Source organism: Coptis chinensis, chromosome 7, assembly GCF_015680905.1.
Source record: "Coptis chinensis isolate HL-2020 chromosome 7, ASM1568090v1, whole genome shotgun sequence".
Classification (NCBI taxonomy): Eukaryota; Viridiplantae; Streptophyta; class Magnoliopsida; order Ranunculales; family Ranunculaceae; genus Coptis; species Coptis chinensis.
Window position 1 is genome coordinate 6,128,606 of NC_141462.1, and position 24,963 is coordinate 6,153,568.

Here is a 24,963-nt window from a genome sequence, read left to right on the forward strand (position 1 = left end):
AACCATTTCTCTTGTTGTCCCTCTACGAACTCCACAACCAGTAGTGTCCAATGGTTTTCTGAATGTATTAGAATTGACAAGAATTTGGCACTCAAGTCAATTGTGTCCACTATTTCCATTATATTCTGTGACATTGAGTGCGTGAAATAATAAGAATGTGAGACCAACCACAATATAGATATGAAACAATAATTTGAAATAAATAATTCACCTTTGAGTTGGCAGATAGTAGACATGTTTCTTTTTTGCTTGAGAACTTTTTGCAAAGTTGGACAGACCACCAGTCGATGACCTATTGAATTGAGTGGTCAAATAAAAAATAGCAAAGTATAAACATTATTCTGTTGATGTAAGGTCAGGTATGAACATTCATTGTTCATAGTCCAATAAGAGTATGAATGTTCATAGTCCAACAAGAGTATGAACATTCAATGTTCATACTCAATAGAGTATGAACATTGAATGTTCATAGTCCGACAAGCAGAGTATGAACATTCAGTGTTCATAGTCCACTAGGAGTATGAACAATGAATGTTCATAGTCTAACAAGAGTATGAACATTTAGTGTTCATAGTTCAATAGGAGTATGAACAATGAAGGTTCATAATCCAACAAGAGTATGAACATTTAGTGTTTATAGTCCACTAGGAGTATGAACACTGAATGTTCATAGTTCAACAAGAGTATGAACATTCAATATTCATAGTGTATGGACACTGAATGTTCATAGTCCACTAGGTGTATGAACAATGAATGTTCATAGTTCAACAAGAGTATGAACATTCAGTGTTCATAATCCAATAGGAGTATGAACACTGAATGTTCATAGTCCAACAAGAGTACGAACATTCAGTATTTATAGTCCTCTAGGAGTATGAACACTGAATGTATAGTCGAACAAGAATATGAACATTCAGTGTTCATAGTGTATGAACACTAAATGTTCATAGTCCACTAGGTGTATGAACAATTGTTCATATATAGTCCAACAAGAGTATGAACATTTAGTGTTCATAGTTCACTAGGAGTATGAACACTGAATGTTCATAGTTCAACAAGAGTATGAACATTCAGTGTTCATAGTCTAGAAAGGGGTATCAGAATTTACCTGATAATCAATTTCCCTATCAAACAAAAGGTCTTCTACTAGGGAACCACCGCTATTTGAAAATTGTCACCATCTCCCCATGCGATTGTGCTTCAAAAAAACCACAAGAAATTAACATCAGTCAAAAATGCTATTTGATGTCATTTTAAACTTGTAAAACACTTACAGTCTTCCTAGACTTACCTGGTGTCCTCCATTTTGAAGAAAGCGTCAATAACGTTTTTGTGGCTTTCTTCTAATCCATCATAGTAGGGACTTGTCTTAGGGTCTAGCAGTGGCCCACTGTCAATATCTCTTACCTGTTTCCCCTTATCAAGAATTTATTTGCCAGTGTCAAGGTTCTTTGCTTTTTTGAGTGGCTTCGTCTTCCCTTCTTTGATGAAATTGGGGTCCATCAGCTTAGTTTTCCTATCTCTATTGTTCTTCACTTCCCTGGCTATGGAAGTCATTTTAATTTCTATCTCAGCTTCTTTCTCCCCATCATTTCTCTGTTCTTTTTCTTTCTCCTTAGGTATAGGTGACAAAGGAATACCGAGGGAAAATGATGGAGCTCTAAAGTCTCGTATACTTTTCTTTCCTTATTGCACCATTTCTGGAGACTCATTTGGCACCATTTCTGCATTCTCATTCGGTACAAGATGGTGGACTGTTTTATCAGTTTGAGGTTGCACCTCTTCCTTATCCCCCTCTTGCTGGTCCTTCTTTTTCAACTTTTCATTTTCTTCTTTGCACAATAGAAGTTCTTGTTCAAGTGTGTTGACCTTCTTTTTCAACTTTTCATTTTCTTCTTTGCACAACAGAAGTTCTTGTTCAAGCGTTGACCTTCTTTTTCAACTTTTCATTTTCTTCTTTGCAAAACAGAAGTTCTTGTTCGAGTGTGTTAACCTTCTCCCTCAAAATTTGGTTCTCCAGTTTTATTGACATGGCCTCATCATCTTCTTCAGTCGTGGGCTGGACAATCATTTCTTAATCTGAGGGTACAACGTCACTGCATATGTTCTGCATCAATTTTCTTTCCTCATTTGTTATAGCTTCAGCATCAACAATTACCTGATAAAGTTCAGCATCAACAATTAGTGTTTGAAATTTGGACCATGAACAATTAATGTTCATACTCTTATTGGACTATGAACATTCAGTGTTCATACTTATTTGGACTATGAACATTCAGTGTTCATACCTATTTGTGGCTATGAACACTGATTGTTCATAGCCAGTTTAGTGGTATGAACAATATTTGTTCATAACTACTTTTGGATATTAATAATACTAATAATATAGTATATTTATACACTAATACTATAGTGTGTATTTACACATTTCATATAGGTTGAAATCTACCTGATATGCTTTTAACATATTGAGTGTTGTGCTTTGAAATTATTCAATCAATTTCTTCAGATTCCATCTCGCATACCTTGGGAATTTGCTTTCATGATTTTCCACCCTTTTGATGAATGTGGTGTGTTCACATATCCAAAACTGCAATGTGTGTGATGAAACCCATATTTAGTGCAAAAAATGTTATACAAACAGGCATTTACAATGATTTTATATATGAACAATCATTGTTCATACTCCACCAATTGTTATACAAACATACAAACATATATTACGGAGATGCAGTTGAAATACTGTACCATAAACATTATTGTGCATCCATTGATCGTCTTTATCTTCATTTTTTTGTGCTTTTTTGCTGCAGCAATCAATTCGTCGTGTATAGCATTGGGCTAAGACAACTTTCTCAATGATTCCAAGTTTTCTATAGCCTTGATTAAGGGCCAAGTTGCTCTGTAATTTGCATTAGCGAAGAAGCAAGTAGTGAACATGTAAAGCGACATCAGCCTTGAGAAATCTTCAGCTGCATGTTCATCATTTGTCTCATTCAAGGTCTGCAATATTGCATCAATAAAATCAGCCTTGTTGATTATTGATTTCTCCCCACCACCCAAGTACTTTGATATGAATCTTGTTTTTTTATCTTTAGAACCAATATTCTCCGTTGGATTAAAAAACATTTCTATTACAGACAGCCCAAACATTAGACTTATCTCCTCATAAGTCAGCTTTAGACTTTTTCCATCTATCTGAAATTCATTAGAGTTGTTATCATATTTGTCCAAGAGATCAAATATTTCTTTGTTGGGCTTGTTTACGTTATCTTCTACAATCTCCTCTTCCCACAATGCTTTAAACATCAACCATAATGGTGTCTTCATCATTGCCTCAACATATTTTTCTGGAATTTTATTTTCCTTGAGAAGTTTTACTAGATTTATCATCCAGGAGAAGCTGTTTCGCAGCTAAGGTGCCGGTGCCGGTGCCTTGGTCCATACTAGTTCTTTTCCCTGATCTTCCCTCTCCTCCTTTTCATTCTCCTTTTCACTCTCCTATTTTGCCTTCTTCTTAGAAATTGTTTTCCTTTTGTTAGGAACTACTTTGTTGCTTGACTCTTTCTTCCTTTTCTTGGTAGGAGTGTTACTCGATGTTGGCTTCTGTCCCTTAGTTGAAGATTTCTAACATGTTGTTTTCCCTGGGGACTTATTCTTCTTTGATTTGTTCTTCTTCTTTGATTTGCTTTTCATCCCTTGTAGTAAGTTCTACAAATAAATGAAGGTTAGATATCGAAATTAAAAAATAGCAAAGTATAAACATTATTCTGTTGATGTAAGGTCAGGTATGAACATTCACTGTTCATAGTTCAATGGTATGAACACTGAATGTTCATAGTCCAACAAGAGTATGAACATTCATTGTTCATAGTCCACTAGGTGTATGAACAATGAATGTTCATAGTCCAACAAGAGTATGAACATTCATTGTTCATAGTCCAATAGGAGTATGAACAATGAATGTTCATAGTCCAACAAGAGTATGACCATTCAATGTTCATAGTGTATGAACACTGAATGTTCATAGTCCACTAACTGTATGAACAATGAATGTTCATAGTCCAACAAGAGTATGAACACTGAATGTTCACACTTCACTAAGAGTATAAACACTAAATGTTCATAGTCCAACAAGAGTATGAACATTCATTGTTCATGAACAAGAGTATGAACACTAAATGTTCATAGTCCACTAGGAGTATGAACACTGAATATTCATATCATACTCTAATTGGAGTATGAACAATGAATGTTCAGTATGAACACTGAATGTTCAGTGTTCATACTAGTGGAGTATGAACAATGAATGTTCATAGTCCAACAAGAGTATAAACATTTAGTGTTCATAGTCCACTAGGAGTATGAACAGTGAATGTTCATAGTCCAATAAGAGTATGAACATTCCGTGTTCATAGTCCACTAGGAGTATGAACACTGAATATTCATAATCCAACAAGAGTATGAACATTCAGTGTTCATAATTTAATAGGAGTATGAACACTTAATGTTCATAGTCCACTAGGAGTATGAACAGTGAATGTTCATAGTCCAACAAGAGTATGAACATTCAGTGTTCATAGTCCACTAGGAGTATGAACACTAAATGTTCATAGTCAACAAAAGTATGAACATTCAGTGTTCAGAGTATGAACACAAAATGTTCATAGTCCACTAGGAGTATGAACACTAAATGTTCATAGTGTATGAACACTGAATGTTCATAGTCCAACAAGAGTATGAACATTCTGTGTTCATAGTCCACTAGGAGTATGAACACTGAATGTTCATAGTTCAACAAGAGTATGAACATTCATTGTCCATAGTCCAATAGGAGTATGAACAATGAATGTTCATAGTCCAACAAGAGTATGAACATTTAGTGTTCATAGTCCACTAAGAGTATGAACACTAAATGTTCATAGTCCAACAAGAGTATGAACATTCAGTGTTCATAGTGTATGAGTATGAACACTAAATGCTCATAGTCCAGTGTCCATAGTGTTCTCAGCCATAATGTTTATGTCAATTGATATTATGACTTAGATGTTATGAAAGTATTAAGAAAGTCAGTTCCTCGCAGCAATAGGTTTACATCCATTCAGAGAACATAGAGACGGAGAGAGAAAAGAAAAGTTAATTGAGGGGGGCCTATTGGGCATTTTAATTTTTGAGGCGGTGAGTTCATAAGGTTTTGGTGGTGAGTATATTAGCACCCTAAAACATTAAGACATGATTGACAAAAATTATGGTACTTATCTTCACCTATGTGTTTTCAAGTTACACTACTAACCATTGCTCTAACACTCTAGCAGTTACGCACATATCCTAACACTAGTAGTTGTATTTTAAACTAATGTAAAGTTATCTATAATGTTTAGAGCTTTAATTTCATTGAATTGCTTGATCTTAAAAATTCAGTGTTCATAATATGGTAACATTCAGTGTTTATAGTGTTCTCAGTCATCATGTTTAATAGGTTTGAACAATCAACAGGAGTATGAACAATCATTGTTCATATTACAATGGGTGTATGAACATTCAGTGTTCATAGTTCAATAGGAGTATGAACATTGATTGTTCATAGTCCAATAAGAGTATGAACACTGATTTTTTTTTTTTTAAAAAAAAAACTAGGGGTTAAGGAGACCCCAACCTTTTATAGAATTTAAAACTTAGTCCGTAAGTACATTTTTCCTACTCTATCCTCTCCGATCATATTACATAGTTCTTGATCTAGCGGAGGGATAAACTACACTATTTGTTCTTTATCACAGTTACACTTCTTTGACAAGTAGTCTACTACTTTGTTTCCTTCTCTATAGACATGCTTCTATTTCACTTGTTCAAACTCATTCATAACTTCTCGGATATGTGCTACCACGTTTCCACAGTACTAAGGCAGTTCCTCTTTCATATTCAGTATTTGCAGCACTCTCAATGAGTTCGATTGTACTTCAAGTTTCTTGAGTCCTATCATTTTAGCACCTTCCAGCCCTCTCAAAATCCCTAACAGTTTCTTGAGTCCCATCATTTCACCACTGAATGTTCATACATATATTTCCTAACATTTAAATCCTAACATGTAAATTGTGCAAGTTACCATGAAAATCCTAATAGTGATATGAACAAATAATGTTCATATATTTGTTTAGCAAAAAAATCACGAATTTCAATAATTATAACATGAAAAATATAATTCAACATCATTTAAATGTACCTGTAATGGTAGTTCGTCTTCTTCCCCGCCCTCAACTTGTGAAAATAACACAATTTGTTTGTTTAATTCTTCTTGGTGTTCTTCACAATAAATCTGATTTTCAAGTCTTAGATTTGTGCAATTATTAGTGTTGCATGTGTTCTTTTCAGTCCGCAACGGTGAATTTGACATTTTGTTTTGTTTTGATAGAAATTTGAGATTTAGGTTTTTGGTTTGTGGAGACTTTTTTGCAGGGGTTTTTTTTTTCTGTGTTTTTGAAATTTTCAAAACACGAGCCATATTTGATGGTGTACACGTATTCAAGGGAAAACTTGAACTTTCCCCGTCCCTGTCGTTGAGAGTGATTATGAAATAAGCTTTGGTTTGGGAGTGATTATTTCACTCGTTTTGTCCTTGAGAGTCAAATGCCAACCCACTATCGCGGATTATTGGTCGTTATCAGTTGTTATAGCCTTATATATAGGCTTAGAGCATTCCCAATGCAAGCTACTATTTTTCACCTCCATGTAGGCAGTATTTTCCCTCTTTCCACTGTTTTGGTGAAAAGCAAGGTGAGACTGCCTAATGCAAAGGTGAAAAATAATCTCAAATGGGATGTTGGATTCCGTCTAGATGTAAAAATCGAAAAAACGCTTCGAACGGAATGAAACATCCCGTCTGAAGTAATTAAAAAAAAAAAAAAAAAAAAAAAAAAAAAAAAAAAAAAAGGAAACATTCCATACGAAAAAAAAAACCGAAAAATTTTTTTAAAAAAAAACACATGAGACGGAATCCAACATCCCGTCCGAAGTTCACAACTCAACCACTATCTCAGTTGAAGACTTCATTCTCGTTTTGACTTGGGAAAATAGTCACCTTGCTATTCACCTTTGCATTGGGCAAAGGTTTTGAACCATAAAGAGCTTAATAAAGTCACAAAACCATCCACCCACCCACCCACCCCTAATCCACCTGCATTGGGAATGCTCTTATCGGTTATATGGGTTAGGGCATCTCCAATGGGGGTGTAAAATTACACCTCTACCTAGGCTCCACGTAGGTACCATTAGGATTTTACACCTCTAATTGTATACTATTGTATAGCTTATAAATATCCACACTCTATACTCCCCAATGGAAAAGTGTAAAAAAAAATAGATTTTAAACTCGGACGTCACTTTAAGTGACGTCCCTCTTTAATTTAAACTTAAAAAAATTATTTTAGAATTAGAAAGGGACGTTACTCCAAGTGACGTCCGAAAATTATTTCACTCAGATGTCAGTTCGAGTGTCACCCGAGCTTTTTATTAAATAATAGCGAGAGAGAGAATTCTCCACCCTCTCTATTAGTTAATACATTATTACCTACAGTATAGCACCCCATTGAAGAGAGTTTTTTTTATATTTGGGGTATAAAATTTTCACTTTATACGGTTTACACCCCCTATTGGAGATGTCCAATTATTTATTTGTAACTGAAGAACCCGTGCATGTGCCCACGTGTTAAATCATTGTCCGTAACTAAGATTTTTCTTTTCTCCACGTACTTCTTCTGTTGCTGTCGACTTGTCTGTCACTTTCTTCTTCATTCACTCATTATTCATACATTTACTGAATATACACGTAACAACTACCAACCCCGATCGCATCTTTACTCTTTCTCTACTCAAAAAAAAAAAAAAAAAAAAAAGAGGTAATATATATATAATTAAGTAGTGGGCTTTGTTCTATTATAAGCAAATTATTGTTTTTTGAGCTTAATGAATGTTACAGAGTGAAGTAAAGATTGGTTTTTTATATTGGAGCTGGGCATGCTAAGTCGTCCAACGTTACGTGAACCTTCCTCGATGTATAAAAGAATGTCGTCGAGAGATTACACCAATGTTCTTGATGTAGAAGATAATAATTCAGGTATTATATATAGTTTCATATTTATATTTTTAAATTTGAGTTTTTTAAAAAGCTGAATTGTTGTTGGAATTTTAGAATATATGGAAGATGATATGGTGCAAGAAACAACAAACCCGAATTGGAAGCTTTCATTGCCACATGTACTTGTGGCAACAATAACTTCATTCTTATTTGGCTACCATCTTGGGTATTTTTTTTTTTATATATATATTTATTGTCTTTGTCACCTGCTTCAGATATATACTTCTTATGGGAAATGTATTTTGTGTCCAGAGTTGTTAACGAACCGTTGGAAAGCATTTCTTTGGATCTTGGGTTTTCAGGGGACACTTTGCGTGAAGGTACACATTTGGGGGAATTATGTATGATTAGTGTTTTTGTTTTGAGCTTACACTTGTGTATTTTCTGTTTTGTGTCAAATGTAGGTCTAGTGGTGAGTATGTGCTTGGGTGGAGCCTTTGTTGGCTCTCTTTTTAGTGGTTGGATTGCAGATAGTGTTGGTCGTCGGAGGGCTTTCCAGTTGAGTGCGGTGCCAATGATTCTCGGGGCTTCAATGAGGTAATGCCTAATACACTAATACTCAACCCTTGTAAGTTGTTGGTATCAGACTGATCTCTTTCAATGTTTTGTCTCTGAAACATTGTGGAAGCGGAAAAGAAAAGGGTTCTTTTTTCCTTCATGAAGTTCCTATGTGGGCATTGATTTACGACTGTGTGTAGTTTAACCTGAATCCAGTTTGAGTTTAGTAACTTCTATATAGATACTCCGTCTTTCCTTGAGTAGTTTCTTGTATATTTATCAGTTGGTTTATTAATACATGACTACTTCTGTCATTATGATGAACTTATGGTTCTTGACTCTTGTAACTTTTTCATTTAGCCGATCTGTTGAAGTTTAAGTAGTTCATCCTATAGGTCACTTTGTTCAACCGTGAGAACTTGGCAGTTAACGCCGATCACAGCATTAGCGTTGTTAGTGTTGAATGCAGACTATAAAGTAGCTGGAATTGCACAGCATAAGTGTTGTAGGTGGTTAGTGTTGAAATCTTCGAAATAACTCAATAACTCCATTGACAGCCATATAGCACTTCAGTACTTAATGCTTTCACGTTTTTAAATGAATTGGAAGATACTATTTGTAATTTCCTACTGATATTATATAATATTAACTCGTAAAATATTGTCAAAATGTATATTGCAGTGCAACAACAAAAAGCCTGACTGGCATGCTTCTCGGGAGGTTATTGGTTGGTACAGGCATGGGTTTGGGTCCTCCTGTTGCATCTCTCTATGTGACAGAGGTACAGTTTGACTGGTTCTTTTGTTACATTTTTCAGTAGGTAGTGCTGCAGTGGTACCTTTGTTCCTGCTGTTGCTAGGATAAGCATCTGTTGATCACGTATAGTTGTTTTCCTATTCTGCATGTTCAGGTTTCACCCTCTTTTGTAAGGGGTACTTACGGAAGTTTCATTCAAATTGCAACTTGTCTCGGACTTATGGGGGCTCTTCTGATTGGAATTCCATCTAAGGAAATTGCGGGATGGTAAAAACATGACCTGGATGCTATAATTTTATGAATTTTGATCTTTATAACACATTTGACGACTTAACCAACCGATAAATGCTATTCTAATCCTAACCATGAACAGGTGGCGGGTGTGTTTCTGGGTATCTGCTGTCCCTGCTGCAATTCTTGCTTTTGCTATGGAATTCTGTGCAGAGAGTCCCTATTGGCTTTACAAGGTAGTTTACAGGATTTGTTTAGTTCTTCCGTATAAATATATGTTGGTTTGCTCATATAAAAAAATGTCATTGAGCGAACATGATAGCTTTTCAAGAATTCCACAAAGGAACATAAGACACAAATGGGAAGAGCTAATTGTCTAGTATTACCATTTAATTTACTCAGATGCAACCTTGTTCTATCTCATAGGCTGCAGCATTAATTACTTCCATGACACAAGCATCTGTGATAATAATCTGATTCACAGTTGTTTAATGGCATTCTGCAGCGTGGAAGGTCTGTGGAAGCAGAAGCTGATTTTGAGAAGCTCTTAGGAGGATCACATGTGAAATCTGCAATTGCAGAACTATCAAAATCAGATCGGGGGGACGACATGGAGACAGTGAAGTTGTCTGAACTTATATATGGTCGCCATTTTAGAGGTAAGCTTCTGCATTTGGTGATTCATCACCCAGGTAGATTTGCATGTGCATGTGCATGTTCATTTTCTTTTACATGCTTTGTTATTTATTCTTTCCTTTTGCAGTTGTTTTTATTGGATCAACCCTGTTTGCTTTACAACAGCTGTCTGGCATAAATGCTGTCTTCTACTTCTCTTCAACTGTCTTTAGAAGTGCGGGCGTACCATCCAACCTGGCAAACATCTGTGTAGGAGTGGCAAACTTATCTGGTATGGATATGTTATTCCTGAGGTACTTTCATTTGTAGGTTAAAACTATGAATTCTTTGTATTAATTATATATATTGGTTTCAGGGTCAGTTGTCGCAATGCTATTGATGGATAAACTAGGAAGAAGGGTGCTTCTTTTGGGGAGCTTTTTGGGCATGGTAAATAGCTGTTACTATTTCATTGAAGATAATGTTCTTGCAGTTTGCCTTTGGTCTCAGATCAGTATTGTCAATCACTATTTCTGTGAAGATTGTTGAGCTTTGTGGATTTTCTATATTGTAAAAAATAGACTATTTTCCTATATAAAAATATAGTGAGAGGAGGCCGAAACTAACGAAGACAAACTCTCTTCTCTTTCAACTTTCTTCTTCATTAGCAATAATATAATTTTACTAAGATTATTTTCTTGTACCACATCTGCTGGTGGGGCACGGGGATACATTGATGTTCCAGCCATCTTCCAAAGTTCACTTGAAAAAGTTAGATAGTTTCAATTATTTGGCGATTGTAGCTTACTGTGATGTATCATGTGGTTAGATTTTTATGTTTAGCTTTTTATAGTTGATATGCAGACCTGAGATTATCCTATTTTGATTAGACAAAGTAATGCTTAATGCGTGACTCTTCTTTTTGCACCAACACAGGCTTTGGCAATGGGTCTCCAGGTCATTGCAGCAAGTGTATTTTTATCAGGCACATATGCTCTAGTTTTGTCTGTTGGCGGGATGTTATTGTGAGTAATTGCAACCTTTATTCAAACAGTTGATTATAATATTTATAATACATGTCGAGATCAAATGTTTTGCAATTGACATTTTCTAGTAGAAGCGATATGCTTTTCTCAGTACGTTGTGATTTTCAGAAAACATTTATGAACATAAAGTCATATGAGATGGTTTTGAATTAGTTTGGGGTTCTTCTTTTTATTTTAATTTTTTGTTTAGAATTGTTTTAGATCAGCTTTTTGTTCTTCTCGAGCCTAGCTTTCATTTATTAGGGAATGAAAAATTTAGTCCACAACTCCACAAGACTTTGCAGCCTGCAGCTTTCTCCTGTGAATTAAGCAGGCAGGTTTTATGCAGCTGCAATAAATTGCGAGACAAATGCAGTGATCCAATATAATTCTTGGGAAAAGACAGCAGATTCATGTTGTAGTAAATGAAATTGGTGGTTTTCGGCGCTACATTAACATTATTATACTTTGTTATGCAGCTAAATTAATGCTTATGTACTGTAGGTTTGTCTTAGCTTTTGCAATGGGAGCTGGTCCAGTTCCAGGTCTTCTCCTACCAGAAATTTTCCCCGGTCGAATCAGAGCGAAGGCTATGTCAGTCTGTATGTCAGTTCATTGGGTAATATTTTCCTGCCTGCTTTCTTTTTGTTGGGTAAACACAACAAATAAACTCTTAATATGGTCTGTTTGAGTTACCTGGTCTAAAACTTGATAGTTCAACTTATTGTGAATATGGACATCTCTACTTCGTCCTTGTTAAGAAGTGAGTATGCATTGTATTTGAGTGGATTCGTACTATGGCATAGTTAGTAAGTGGCCATCCTATGTGCCTAATTTTAGTCAGCTAGGGCTGTCAATCAATCAGTTCGGTCCTCAATTACAAACCAGCACAGATGAAAATAATCGTGACTTGTTTCCAATTCAACCTGAACTTCAGACATGTGTTCCAAATGAATCCAAAAAGTCCTTACCACAATCAGATATCTATGCACCATTTGACGTTTTGAAAATTTTGACATATTCTTCACTTATTAATAGTTAGAAAACAAATAGATATATAAATTAAAGGGTACTTAAAGGGGCATACTTGTAACTTTCTTCCTGTTGTTCTTACCAGACCCTTTTTACTCCGTGTCAAATTTGATTTTTCCATGGATTCTAGGACATTTTTTTATTTATTTATCTGGTATCTTTCAGGTGATTAATTTCTTTGTGGGATTGCTGTTCTTGCGCTTGCTGGAGCAGCTTGGACCAAAGGTCCTGTATTCAATATTTGCTACGTTCTGCTTGATTGCAGTAGTTTTTGTTAAGAGGAATGTGATGGAGACCAAGGGAAAATCCCTTCAAGAAATTGAGATAGCACTCCTTCCACAGGAATAAAGGTATTTTCTTCTTCTCTCGAGTATTGGTGTTGAATAGAAAATTTATGTTCTAAATTTCTAATCAGTACTTCTGCCCACTCTTGACCTGCTAGTTCTCAAGAAATTTGAATCTTATTTTAGACAAAGTGTTTCACTCCATGTAATTCAACAGTTAGTGTTTGGTTTGCAGGGATTTTTATGTTAGGAAACAATGTTCCCTAATAGGATCTGTGATTCATCCGCTGGTTCGTTTGAAGATTATGGTATTGAGACAGTGGTGATACAGAGATTGTGGCTAATGAAGTAGGTCATTTGCCTTCGGTCACTCCCTCCACATAACTACTGTAAATTCTCAGAGCCTATTCCCCATGAATGTATTATATTAGTTTACTCATCTGTAAGAGAGCCAAATCTTTGAATGAAATGTATCGAGAATCAAAAGAATTACATGAATACATGATTATATGATCGAGACAAGATTCTATTATCTTTCATCCACCGAAAAGGCCCTAGTACTAGGCCCACCAATGTAACAGATGGAATCAATGCTTTACATCGTTTCTAATATGGTAGATGTAATGAACACAACCTTGTCTCAAGAAGATGGAGGTATCTATGGGTCTCTGTTCCAAATCTAAAACTTCACTTTTGATACGTGTTCTTATCCAAACAGACGGGCAACAAGTTTTGTGGACAAAATTTTGAAATTGCTCGAACAAATTCAGTATCAGTGGTCTTTATAGTAATGCTAGTCACGTAAACCGATGGTTGAAAAGTGGTATCACGACATGTTCAACATGTTCGACTTTATGTCACTCCTGATGAATCCGAACAACTGTCGAGTTTAATCTTCACATCATCTCTCTTAACCTTTAGTTTGAGTTCATTTATGATCGCCAGTAGGAATTTCAAACTCCCTAATTCGATTTGTTCGGCTTCACAACTCAAAAGTTTGAAACTAGACTTGTGTGTGTGTGTGTGTGTGTGTGTGTGTGTGTGTGTGTGGGGAGGGAGGAGGAGGAGAGTACATGATGAGTTACTTACAGTCTACTCACACAGTAGCACTATAAGAACTTAACAAAACCTATAATAAATATGTTCTGGAACCTCCCATTTGGTTATCTATGGGGGTTTTACAATAAAAACAACTTGATCATTGTCTTGCAAACTAACCGAGTACTTTGCAATTGATCTGCTGTGAAATTGGCTTCTCTCCAAACCGAGTCAATTTGCAGTAGTCTAAAAGATTTATGCATCTCTCGCCATCTCTCTTCATACACCAAGGTACACTTGAAGTTCCAAAAGCATTAACCGCGAAATGTCGAAGTCCGACTCCACCCATACCTTCCTCCAATTTCTCTTAATAGCATACTCCAATCACCTCTAGAATTGCTAAACATTCAAATATGAAATTCGCCCCCGATGACCAATATTCCTGCAAAGACACGCTAGGAACACACATTCATAATTTCTAAAGCACACACCATAGCCTGAAGGACCAGGATTACCACAAGAAGCCCCATCGACATTAAACTCCCAAAAGGTAATTCCAAAGGGGAACTTGTACTTGATTTTTCGTTTCTGGAAAACTTGGAGATATAAATTTTTCAGTATAATCATCTCCATAGTCTCAACATAAATACTCCCCGACTTAAGAAGTTGCTGATGAAAAGTTTTCATTTCAAAAATCTTTCTTGTAAGATCAAGATACATGCTCCTAGTCTTTTATCGCTCAGGCTCTTTCGTAGTATTTTTAAGGATTATTCACTGGAGAACCTTAACTGTCTAGTTAGCGCTGTCATTGTCTTACACTGTGAGACAATGCGTGATAAGTGTTGGAATTATCCCTCACATGAGGAGAAAATGAACCCCGAGAGAAACGGCGAATTCGACATCGCATTATGTCGAGGCGCCGCCGCCGAGTTCCAAAGAGAATAGGGCTTAATTCACGCCATAGAGGGCGACGGGCCAAGAAGATCGATACATTGGCCACAAAAAAAGGGAGGCCTTCAAGGCCAGTCTATTTTTTCGTGGGCTTTGCTACAAGATTGAAATTTGGTTTTTGAGATAAAAACCAAAATCAAGGTTTTGGAAAACCTAACCGCATAAAGTCGGGAAGGATTGGAATCCGCACTCAAAACAAAGAGAGAGATAACCTTTACGTAGATACAACCCTCAGAAAGAGATAAAGAGTGATCTAGTAAGGTGAGAGACCGAAAAGGAAAGATTATAATCTTCCTTCCCACTTTATTAAGAAACCGACTCTTTGTGGAAGTAGGCATCATTGGCGAACCACGGTAAAAATTTTGTGTTGTGGTTTTGCTTTCACCGCTTTACATTATTATCCGTTGTTAATAGTTGTTTTAGCGAGTTGGGCATGTTAGTATAGGTTGTAGTTGATATTTAGATTTTGTCCGAGTTGAATTGAGTTCATATACAAGTTATCCGTAGTGGGGAACCGATTGGTATTTGGTGTAATCCCCAACAAGTGGTATCGAGCCTTGGTTAGAATAGCCTGCATGTTATCCCAATCTTGGTCGGAAGGTGTTTGACGAAATTCCCCGAGAAGATTTGAGGTTAAATAACTTGTAGAGATGGACCATTCCGTGAACACTGTATGATGAGTCCGAATAGGAAGAACTACACCATCCGAAAAGCCAAGATGGAAGACTTGCTATACCGCGAAGGACTTGGCACTTCCCATTGAGAATGAGGGAGTAAAACCGCAGTAAAATCGATGAGGTGAAAGTGGAAAAAGACGTAAAAGTGCGATTGGATACATTCGACAGCTGGATTGACGACGGTGTCTTTCACCATGTGGCCCCAAAGAGACTACGCCTTGGTCCCCTATGGAAGAAACTTCGAAGACTGTATGAGAGGAAGTCGGGTGGAAACAAAGTGCTAGTCGTTAAGCGCAGAAGTTCTGGAACCACGAAGTACCAAGGTTCTTTCTTGTCCGAGCATCTTAATGAAGTACGTAATATCATCAATCGATGCATTTGATGAAGATCAATTTGGGAGGCGAAGTTGAGGCTTTGTTCCTATTAGGCTCTCTACCCGAAAGTTGGAGAGACATTAGCGCTTCTACATGGAGCAGCCTAAGGATGGAATTGTTACCATGGAGATGGCTACCACGCCTTTGTTGAATGAGGAGACTAGAAGGAGTGCAAGAAAGCGGCTCTTCTAACTCGCAGATCCTTTTCACGCAGAAACGGGGAGAGGTCGAAACAGAAAACCATCTCGCTCTAGAGGTGATGACGTATAAATCTAGGGGTGAAGCTAGAACTCCTAAGGCGCGGAAAACAATGTTACTATTGTGCCCAAAAGGCCACTTCGGATATGAGTATGAACAATCGAAGAGGGATGAGAAGAATAACCGTGTACATGAAGACATGGTGCGAGAGGAACGGAAACACAAAGTAGATACTACCGCACTAGTCGGCGACCTAGTGGGATCATGTCGTCGGTGTGGTGTGTCTTTGTCTTAGTACCTCATGTCGGACACGAGTGGGTGATAGATCTGAGGAGCATCCTATCACGTCACACCGCGATTGGGATTCTTCACTACCTACGGTACCTGTGGTGAATATGGTGAAGTGAGGATGGGTAACGATGGCGTCTCATTATAGGCATTGGAGATGTTCATATAGAAACCAATGTCGGCTACACCTTGACACTTCGAGGATGTAAGACATGTCCCCGACATACGGTTAAGCCCAATTTCGGGGGAAATTAGATGACGATGGCTTTGTAAACTCGTTTGGTAACGGGGTATGGAAACCGAAAGCGAGAGGTTCCATTGAAAGTTGCCGGAAAGAAAAAACTGCTCTCTTTTACAAAACACAGCTAGTTTGTGTAAAGCGAATTAACGCGCGTAAGAAGAAGCTTCATCCGAATCGCGGGTAAGAGACTATGTCACGTGGGCATAAAAGGGATGGAAGTTCTTGCTAAGCAAAAGGTCGTGCGGACATTAAAGGTACACATTTAGATACATGTACTCATCGTTTGGTAGAAAGCAACACAGGTGTCTTTCCAAAGATTCCCGTCTCACGAAAGCGACACCGTCCTTGAACTAGTGCACCGGACTTATGTGGTCCTATGAGTGAAGTCCCACCCGGGAGCCGTGCTTCGACATTCATTGATGATCGTCAAGAAAGATATGGGCCTATAGTCCGAAGACCAAGGATGAAGTACTTGGCGTGTTTGAGAAATTCCACAAAGATGGTGGAAAGAGAGACCGGAAGTTGTTGAAGTGTATTCGCCGGATAATGGGGTGAGTACATAGGGCCATTTGAAGAGTATTGCCGAGTCATGGGATTCGTCATGAGCGCGCATCGTTCCCAAGACACCGCAACGAATGGAATAGCGAGAATGAACCGCACCATTGTAGAGGGATGAGATGCATGCTATCTCACTCTAAGCTACCTAGAAGCTCTTGGGGTAGAAGCAACGCGCTGTACCGTGCATGTGATCAACTGTCGCGCCGCAAAGCCTCTAAATAGTGATTATCCGGAGAGAGTATGGTCGGTGCGGAGATGTTGATTATGGATACTTGAGGGTATTTGGGTGCGGGGCATTTGTGCATATTCCGGAAGGATGAGAGATCCAAGCTTGATGACAAAGCCAAGCGGTGCATTTTTCTGGGTTATGGAGATGAAAAGTTTGGTTACAAACTCTATAATCCGATTAACAAGAAGGTAATCCGAAGTCGAGATGTTGGTTCTTAGAAGACCAAACCATAGCGGACTTTGAGGAGGGTGAGAAGCTACATGCTTTCACAAATGATCTTGTTGATTCGAACCGGGAAGTTCCTACCGTGGAACGTCGGAAAGGCATTGAGAATCACGAGAAACCATGAGTTTGAAGCTTCGTGATGAGAATCCTATTGCTCATGATGGGATAGAACCTATTGGTATAGAAGATGTAGATGAGATGCATGAACCACCACCGAGAGCAGCGAAGTGCATCCTCCCCGAGGCACCAGCCAGATGGGGGCAAGGAGGTCCGACGGAGGGAGAATAGCTTCAACCAGGTATCCACCACATACGTCACGCATTACTATCGGATAGTGGAGAACCTATGTACTATCAAGAGGCACTTGAAGGTACGCACAAAGACAAGTGGTTGAAGGCCATGCATGACGAGATGGATTCTTTGCATAAGAATCACACTTATGAAGTTAGTTGAGAAACCCACAGGGGAAAAAATTCTCAAGAATAAGTGGATATACAAAGTCAAGCATGAGGAGAACAATCCTCACCCAAGGCACAAAAGCTTCGCCTTTTGTGAAGGGATTCGGTCAAAGGAAAGGAATTGACTTTGATGAGATTTTCTCTCTGTAGTAAAGATGACTTCTATCCGGGTGGTATTGGGTATGACCGCAAAGTATGAACCCTAGAGGTTGAGCGGCCTAGATGTTAAGACGACTTTTCTTCATGGAGACCTTGAAGAAGATGCCTACATGGACCCGACCCGGAGGGTTTGAGGTCAAAGGCAAGGAGCACCTAGTATGCAAAGCCGATAAAGAGCTTGTATGGGTTGAAACAAGCACCGGTGACGGGTACATAAAGTTTGATTCCTTTATGGCGAAGCAAGATACAAGAAGTCCGCTTCCGATCATTGTTTGTTTGTTCGAGGAGATTTCCGATGGGGATTTCATTGTGGCTATTCTTTGTATGTGGATGATATGTTGATAGTTGACCCAAACATCAACAAGATATCCAAGCTGAAGAAAGACTTGAGTAAGTCCTTTGAGATGAAGGATTTGGGTCAAGCAAAGCGGATATACTTGGGATGCGGATCACTCGTGACGAAAAGAGTGGGAAGTTGTGGCTTTCAAGAAAGCTACATTGAAAAGCGTGTGAAGAGATTCAACATGGATCAAGCGCCGGCCAGATCGGTTGTCCGCTTGGCCGCCCGCATGACCAAAGAGATGTGTCCTAAGGGTGAGCATGAGCAGAGTCGGATGGAAAAGATTCCTTATGCATCCGCGCGATGGGCGCTTGATGTATGCCATGGTGTGTACTAGGCCGGATATTGCTTTTAGTTGGGGTTGTAAGCGATTTCAGTCAAATCCGGGTAAAGAACATTGGGAAGGTGTTAAGTGGATATTGAGATATCTCAAAGGCACTTCCAAATCATGTTTGTGCTTTGGTGGAAGTAAGCCCTTACTTGAAGGCTACACTGATGCATAACATGGCGGTGATGTTGACTAATGAAGTCCACCTCCCAAGATTCCGGTTACTTTTGCAGGGGGAGCAGTTTCTTGGCAATCTAAGTTGCAAAAGTGTGTTGCCCTCTCCACTACAGAAGCCGAGTATATTGCAGCCACTGAGTGTTGCAAAGAGTTGCTATGGATGAAGAGGTTCTTCGACGAACTAGGGCTAAAGCGTAAAACAGTTTGTAGTTCTATGTGGATGATCGGCGCCATCCACTTGAGCAAGAATCCGAGTTTTCATTCTAGATCCAAGCACATACACGTGCGTTATCATTGGATTAGAGAAGTACTCGAAGACAAGCATTTGTGTATCGAGAAGATCCATACCGACAAGAACGGGTCGGATATGATGACCAAAGTCTTACCGAAGGTAAGTTTGATGTTTGTCTTGCTATTAGGAATGGCGGACACTCCTCCCGCTGATTTGGCAATTGCATGGAGGTATCCCCTCAATTGCTCGGGGGGAGATTGTCGGAATTATCCCTCACATAAGGAGAGAAAAATGAGTTGAGAGAAAAACGCTTAATTCGACATCGACATGTCGAGGCCAAGCCTTCCAGATAGGGCGCGACTTCGGCCGAGTTCTAGTAGAATAAATATGCGCGACCAAGGCCATAGAGGGGCGACCAGCGGCGATTCAAGATATTGAAGCCAAGGCCAGTCTATTTTTCGTGGGCTTTGCTACAAGACCCATGAAATTTGGTTTTGGAGATAAAAACTAAAATCAAGGTTTTGGAAAACCTAACCGCACAAGTCGGGAAAATTGGAATCCGGACCAAAACAAAGAGAGATAACCTTTACGGATATACAACCCTCAGAAAGAGATAAAGAGTGATCTAGTAAGGTGAGAGACTAAAAAGGAGAGATTGTAATCTTCCTTCCCACTTTATTAAGAACTGACTCTTGTGGAAGTAGGCATCATTGGCCGAACCACGGTAAATCTTTGTGTTGTGGTTTGCTTTCACTGCTTTACATTATTATCTGTTGTTAATAGTTGTTTAGCGAGTTGGGCATGTTAGTATAGGTTGTAGTTGATATTTAGATTTTGTCCGGAGTTGAATTGAGTTCATATACAAGTTATCTGTGTAGTGGGGGAACCGATTGGTATTGGTGTAATCCCCAACAATAAGTTCCCGGTGAAATCAGTTCTAAAAGGTCTCAGTAATACAACAACTCTTGATCTCTCCTGGGTACGTTTTTTGGACTCTCTTTTGTATGTCTGTTTGCAGAATTGTGTGTCCGCAAAATATTTTGTAGAAGTAATTTGTTTAGACTGTTAGGTTGATTATTCTAATCCGTTTTTCTCTTCTTTTTCTCAAAGGCTGCTTAGAGTCCCAGGAGATTTTGTATCAGGCCACTATGCCTAATGTAAGAATTGCTGCTGGGCAACTGGCGTAACCATTCTTTGTGCGTGCTCTACTAAACTTGATAAGTATAACCCCAAATGTGGAATCTCTTGACTTATGTCTGAGCGAGGTATTGGGCAAAACAAATTGTAACAATTGCTATCATTTAAGATGAGATAATTTATTAAATTGTAACAATTGTAGCAAAACAAATCGGTGGTTAACTCTATTGTTGTTATTGTGATTAGGAGCACTTGTGTACAATACGAGAGGAAAAAGATGTGTTTTTATCTCATCACATGCTATATCATCTCAAATCTATCAAGCTTGAATGTTTCTATGGAAGCGGCGAAATTGAACTCAAAGTTTTTGAATATTTATTGGAGACTGCAGTGGTACTGGAGAGCATCTATGTGTACGTATCCTCGTCCACAAATGCTAAAGATGCTAAGGAATTGAACGAATTTCATATGGAGCTTCAGTCTCTGCCTAGAGTCTCCACAAATTTAGCAATAATTTTCTCTCCAACCAAGAGACTGTGTGCTTCATTGCTTAACGGTATATAGTTAGACCATGTAAGAGCATTCCCAATGCAGATGAATATCAAAGGGATGTGACAATATTCACCTCCAAATGGTCAAAAACCTTTGCCCAATGCAAAGGTGAATATCAAGGTGATTATTTTCCCAAGTCAAAACGAGAGTGAAACCTTCAACCGAGATGAGTTGGGAACTTCGGACGGGATGTTTTATTCCGTCTCGTGTGTTTTTTTTAAAAAATATTGGTTTTTTTTTCGGACAGAATGTTTTATTCCGTCTCTCGTGTTTTTTCGACTTTTTTTTTGTTTTTTTTTAAACTTCAGACGGGATGTTTCATTCCGTCCGGTGCATTTTTTCGATTTTTACATTCAGACGGAATCAAACATCCCGTCCGAGAATAATAGTCACCTTTACATTGGACAGCCTTATCTTGTTTTTCACCAAAATGGTAGAAAAGAGAGAAAATAGAGCTAAAATGGAAGTGAATAAGAGTGGCTTGCAGTGGGAACCCAACTTGGGATTTTTCAACACCTTTGTTCAATATTATTGTGTTTTGTTTGAGCAGAAAAATGAGAGGAGAAATTAACATTGTCGTCGAGTGGTGAGAATAAATAGAAGCTCGGATGAGTTGGAATAGATGCCCAATGTGGATCGGTGGGACTATAAATCTCAACAAAGCACGAAGTGCAAAACTGAACAGGTTGAATTATGAATCCGACCTGATGGTATATTTAAACTAAGGAAAGTTTTACTTCCACAGCAGCAAGAATAGACCAACAAAACTTATCTATTTGTATTCACAGCATGAGAGAACGAAAAATTTCCCGAGCCATAAATTCAGTTTAACTGTGAACAAAAGATTTGCCTTTGCAGATGCACAGACAAATACAAAAGACATATTACATATGGATATCCAGAAAGCATATTAGAAAATTAGTGGTTCATGTCCAAAGGCTTTGCTGAACTGGTGCTTGCGGCGGAAATCTTAATAAACACAACCTCCACACATGATCCTCCTGTATAAAGAAAAGGAATAATTAGCAACAAAGAAAAATACAGAAAATTTACAGTTTACAAACTACAAGAAATATATCGACCAGTTGCTCTAGCTGTAAAACATTGATACTCTAGCTGCTCTGGTTGCATTGCACGCGTGTTAAATGTGTTGTGGAATGCAGATACCCTCTCAAAATATATGACAGTGTAAGTAAAGCTGTAAAATCATAAATGAAATTGTATGCAAATTAATGTCAAATTGAATATCTATTAGTCCTGTCTCGATTTTGACATCTCAATCCAAGGACCCAAAGAACTATCAAGGCTAAGGACTTGTTATTTAAGCAGTAATTCCTTCAATTAGGTTGTTAAAGAAAAACTTAAACGATAGCAAAGAGTGACAGGTAACCCTAGAGTATCTAAAGATCGGGCTCAAAAGTATGTGAAGAACAAAAATGGAACTTAAGAGGACCTATCTCCCTCAAAATTGGATTTGTTAAGACCTGAGGTTAGAATTGCGTGGTTTGGTCCTAGCCTAGTTGAACACTTGAATAGCACTTGGCCTTGAACGGATGTGATTGACATTACTTTTTGTGTTACTGCCCCGGTAAGCCTTCTATCTCCTTACTTCTTTTCATGTTATTTTTGTAGAAATAACATGAAAAGTTATTTGTGTTCCATATCCTGTTAGAACATCATATCCACGATATACTCATCTGCTGCAACTACGTGTACATTTGCCTATTTGATATTTGCAAGAGAAAGTTTTATGTAGTTACTATCAACAGAACAACTCTCCATGCATTATCTGTCCTGTATAATTTTTGACTTAGGAAGTTAGTTGACATACCCATTGATATGGAAGGACTAAGATCTCTTATACCATCCTACAGTGGACCAATGCACCACAACAAAAGTGTATTCATTCATTTGATTAAATGAACTACTGAAAATACACTTGAGTTTACCTACAAAAGCTAAATGTATTGAGCACTTACAAGCATGAATGACTGGACCTTCTCTGACGTTTCTTCATTGCAATTTCCTTCCTCCTAGGAGGTTGAAGCACAACCTTGATCGCATTATCAAAAACAGCTTTGACATTCTACAAATCAAAACCAATCAGGTAATACATTGTCAAAGAGCATCAGATGAGAACTATTTCTACTTGAAAAATCTTACGCAAAAGAGTCACGTACTTCTAAAGTACATGCAGTTCATTTACCTGTTGAGTTTTAGAACTACACTCAATATAAGCAGCTGCATAAATTTGTTTTCTCAGTTCCTCTCCCTACATATAGAAGCACCATAACGAATTGATTATTGGGGATGGTTATTCGAACTCACAAACATATATTCAGTAAAATAAATAAATAACTCGTGGAATGGGATATACTTAATAATACATACTTGAGCAGATGTTATTACACCAGAGCTTGTGTGATCATTCAGATAACCTTTGCCATCACGAAGATCTGAATTTAAGACAATTCAAGTGAATACACTATAAGAGTAGCAAACATGTGATCATAATTCAAACAGTTTCCTTCTTACTCACCCAACTTTGTGCCAACAAGAACAATTGGAACATTCGGTGCAAATCTCCGCAGTTCAGGCATCCACTGCTCATCATACCAAAACTCCACATTAACATCTCAAAGTAGCTAAAAACTAAACCCCAAACTGCTGGCATACATACGGTAGTGGTTGGTGTGGTGTTACACAAAAATTACATTGTACATAATATAAAGCATACATTTCAAATTACAAATACACAAAGGGCCTAAGAAAATTTATTGTGTCAAGACTACAGAAAGTACAACTTTTATTTGAAATATCAAAGTTCCTCTAAATAAAGCTATAACAAAAGAACCTAGGTCAAAATGTGAAATTAAGACATGCCTTAAAAAGTCAATACCTTCTTCATAACATTCTCATAGCTAGGCCTGCTCAGTAAAGAAAATGCCAAAACAAAAACATCTGCCCCTCTATAACTCAGTGGCCTCAACCTACTATAATCTTCTTGTCCTGCAATTAAAGTAAGGACCACATATTTAATAAGTGAAATAATGATGAGTATCTATCCTTTTCACATAACAAAAATGCCCCAAATCTAAACCATGACTATACCTGCAGTATCCCATAGTCCCAAATTGACAATGTTACCATCCACAGCCACATTGGCACTGAAATTGTCAAACACAGTTGGTACGTAGTCCTGCCAAACATGACTCGGCATTAATAACAGGTAAATGATAGATTTTTAAACCTTAACACTACAACAAAAATAGGCAAAAATTAAATAAAAAAGGAATCTTGACTTTTCTGAATAAAAATACTTTTTTTAGGAAAAATAAAAAATAAAAGAAAGCATTTTGAAAATGTTTGAACATAAAGAGGAACTAAAAAAACAGGTAGAACTAAGAAGACCCAACAGACGGTAATCATGCATTCATGCAAACAAAACTTTGAAGCAAAACTCACAGTGGGAAATTTGTTACTAGTGTAACAAATGAGCATACAAGTTTTCCCAACAGCTCCATCACCAACAGTAACACATTTGATAAACTTTGAAGCACTCATCATTTCTAACAACACCTTGGGTATCACTCAAAAAAACAAACAGTAGAAAGAAGAAGAAGAAGAAACAAAGAAACCCAACTTTGTAGAAAAGGAGGTTGAAGCTATAAACAAGTGAGCTTCTTTTTAGTGTTTGCTGGTTTTAAATGTTTCAAGGAAAAAAATGGATAGTGGATTCACTTTGTCTTAGTTTGGTGGTCAAAAAGTTTTCTCTTCACACAATAAATTTTGAAATCCAACAGCAATTTTTTGAAATGCATGAAGCAGCAGAGTCTATGTGGGTCCCATGTTGTATGAAATGGTAACACGTGCTAATTCATCTAACGATGGGTATTGGATAATTGTTTGATAGTAATGTTGGACATGGGGGCCCATTATTCGAGTGGGCCTTATTCATATTGTGGTGGGCTGAAAGTACCCAAATGCTAATTAGCATGTACTCGTTTTCAAAATATTTTGATGGTTTAAATGCTCGTTGTGTGAGATTGCGGTTGTCTGTGTCTTGGTTGCATGTATTCATTTATCCACGAGCCGAAAATAGCCTTTGTTGAGTACTTGGTGTTTGCTAAATTTTTAACACTTTTAGAAATGATGGTTCCTGAAATTTTGTTTTTTTCAGCGAAGGAAGTTTTCAAAAAACAAATAGGACATGAGCGTCGACAACAACA

General features: G+C 37.7%; 2 protein-coding genes across 3 annotated transcripts; one reads left to right on the top strand and one right to left on the bottom strand.

The window, feature by feature from the left end:
- The first annotated feature begins 7,754 nt into the window (after positions 1 to 7,754).
- On the top strand, positions 7,755 to 13,104 carry LOC147485554 (Major facilitator superfamily protein). The gene is made up of 15 exons (XM_086570278.1): positions 7,755 to 7,892; positions 7,975 to 8,110; positions 8,186 to 8,297; positions 8,384 to 8,451; positions 8,536 to 8,668; positions 9,311 to 9,410; positions 9,540 to 9,652; positions 9,759 to 9,852; positions 10,122 to 10,275; positions 10,380 to 10,523; positions 10,608 to 10,681; positions 11,168 to 11,256; positions 11,761 to 11,875; positions 12,454 to 12,638; positions 12,808 to 13,104. The coding sequence occupies exons 2-14, from the start codon at positions 8,011 to 8,013 to the stop codon at positions 12,634 to 12,636; spliced, it is 1,479 nt and encodes a 492-aa protein (XP_086426404.1). The 5' UTR covers positions 7,755 to 7,892; positions 7,975 to 8,010; the 3' UTR covers positions 12,637 to 12,638; positions 12,808 to 13,104.
- An 8,384-nt stretch (positions 13,105 to 21,488) lies between these two features.
- LOC147485555 (rac-like GTP-binding protein ARAC7) lies at positions 21,489 to 24,563 on the bottom strand. 2 transcript variants are annotated; one of them, XM_086570424.1, is made up of 8 exons: positions 24,200 to 24,563; positions 23,846 to 23,933; positions 23,634 to 23,743; positions 23,274 to 23,337; positions 23,126 to 23,190; positions 22,941 to 23,006; positions 22,714 to 22,820; positions 21,489 to 21,735 (listed from the first exon to the last, which is right to left on the bottom strand). In XM_086570424.1, the coding sequence occupies exons 1-8, from the start codon at positions 24,299 to 24,301 to the stop codon at positions 21,705 to 21,707; spliced, it is 633 nt and encodes a 210-aa protein (XP_086426550.1). In that variant the 5' UTR covers positions 24,302 to 24,563; the 3' UTR covers positions 21,489 to 21,704. The 2 variants fall into 2 exon arrangements, with proteins under 2 accessions (XP_086426550.1, XP_086426552.1); XM_086570426.1 differs by lacking the exon at positions 21,489 to 21,735 and having other exon boundaries at positions 22,710 to 22,820.
- Between the last annotated feature and the right edge of the window lie 400 nt (positions 24,564 to 24,963).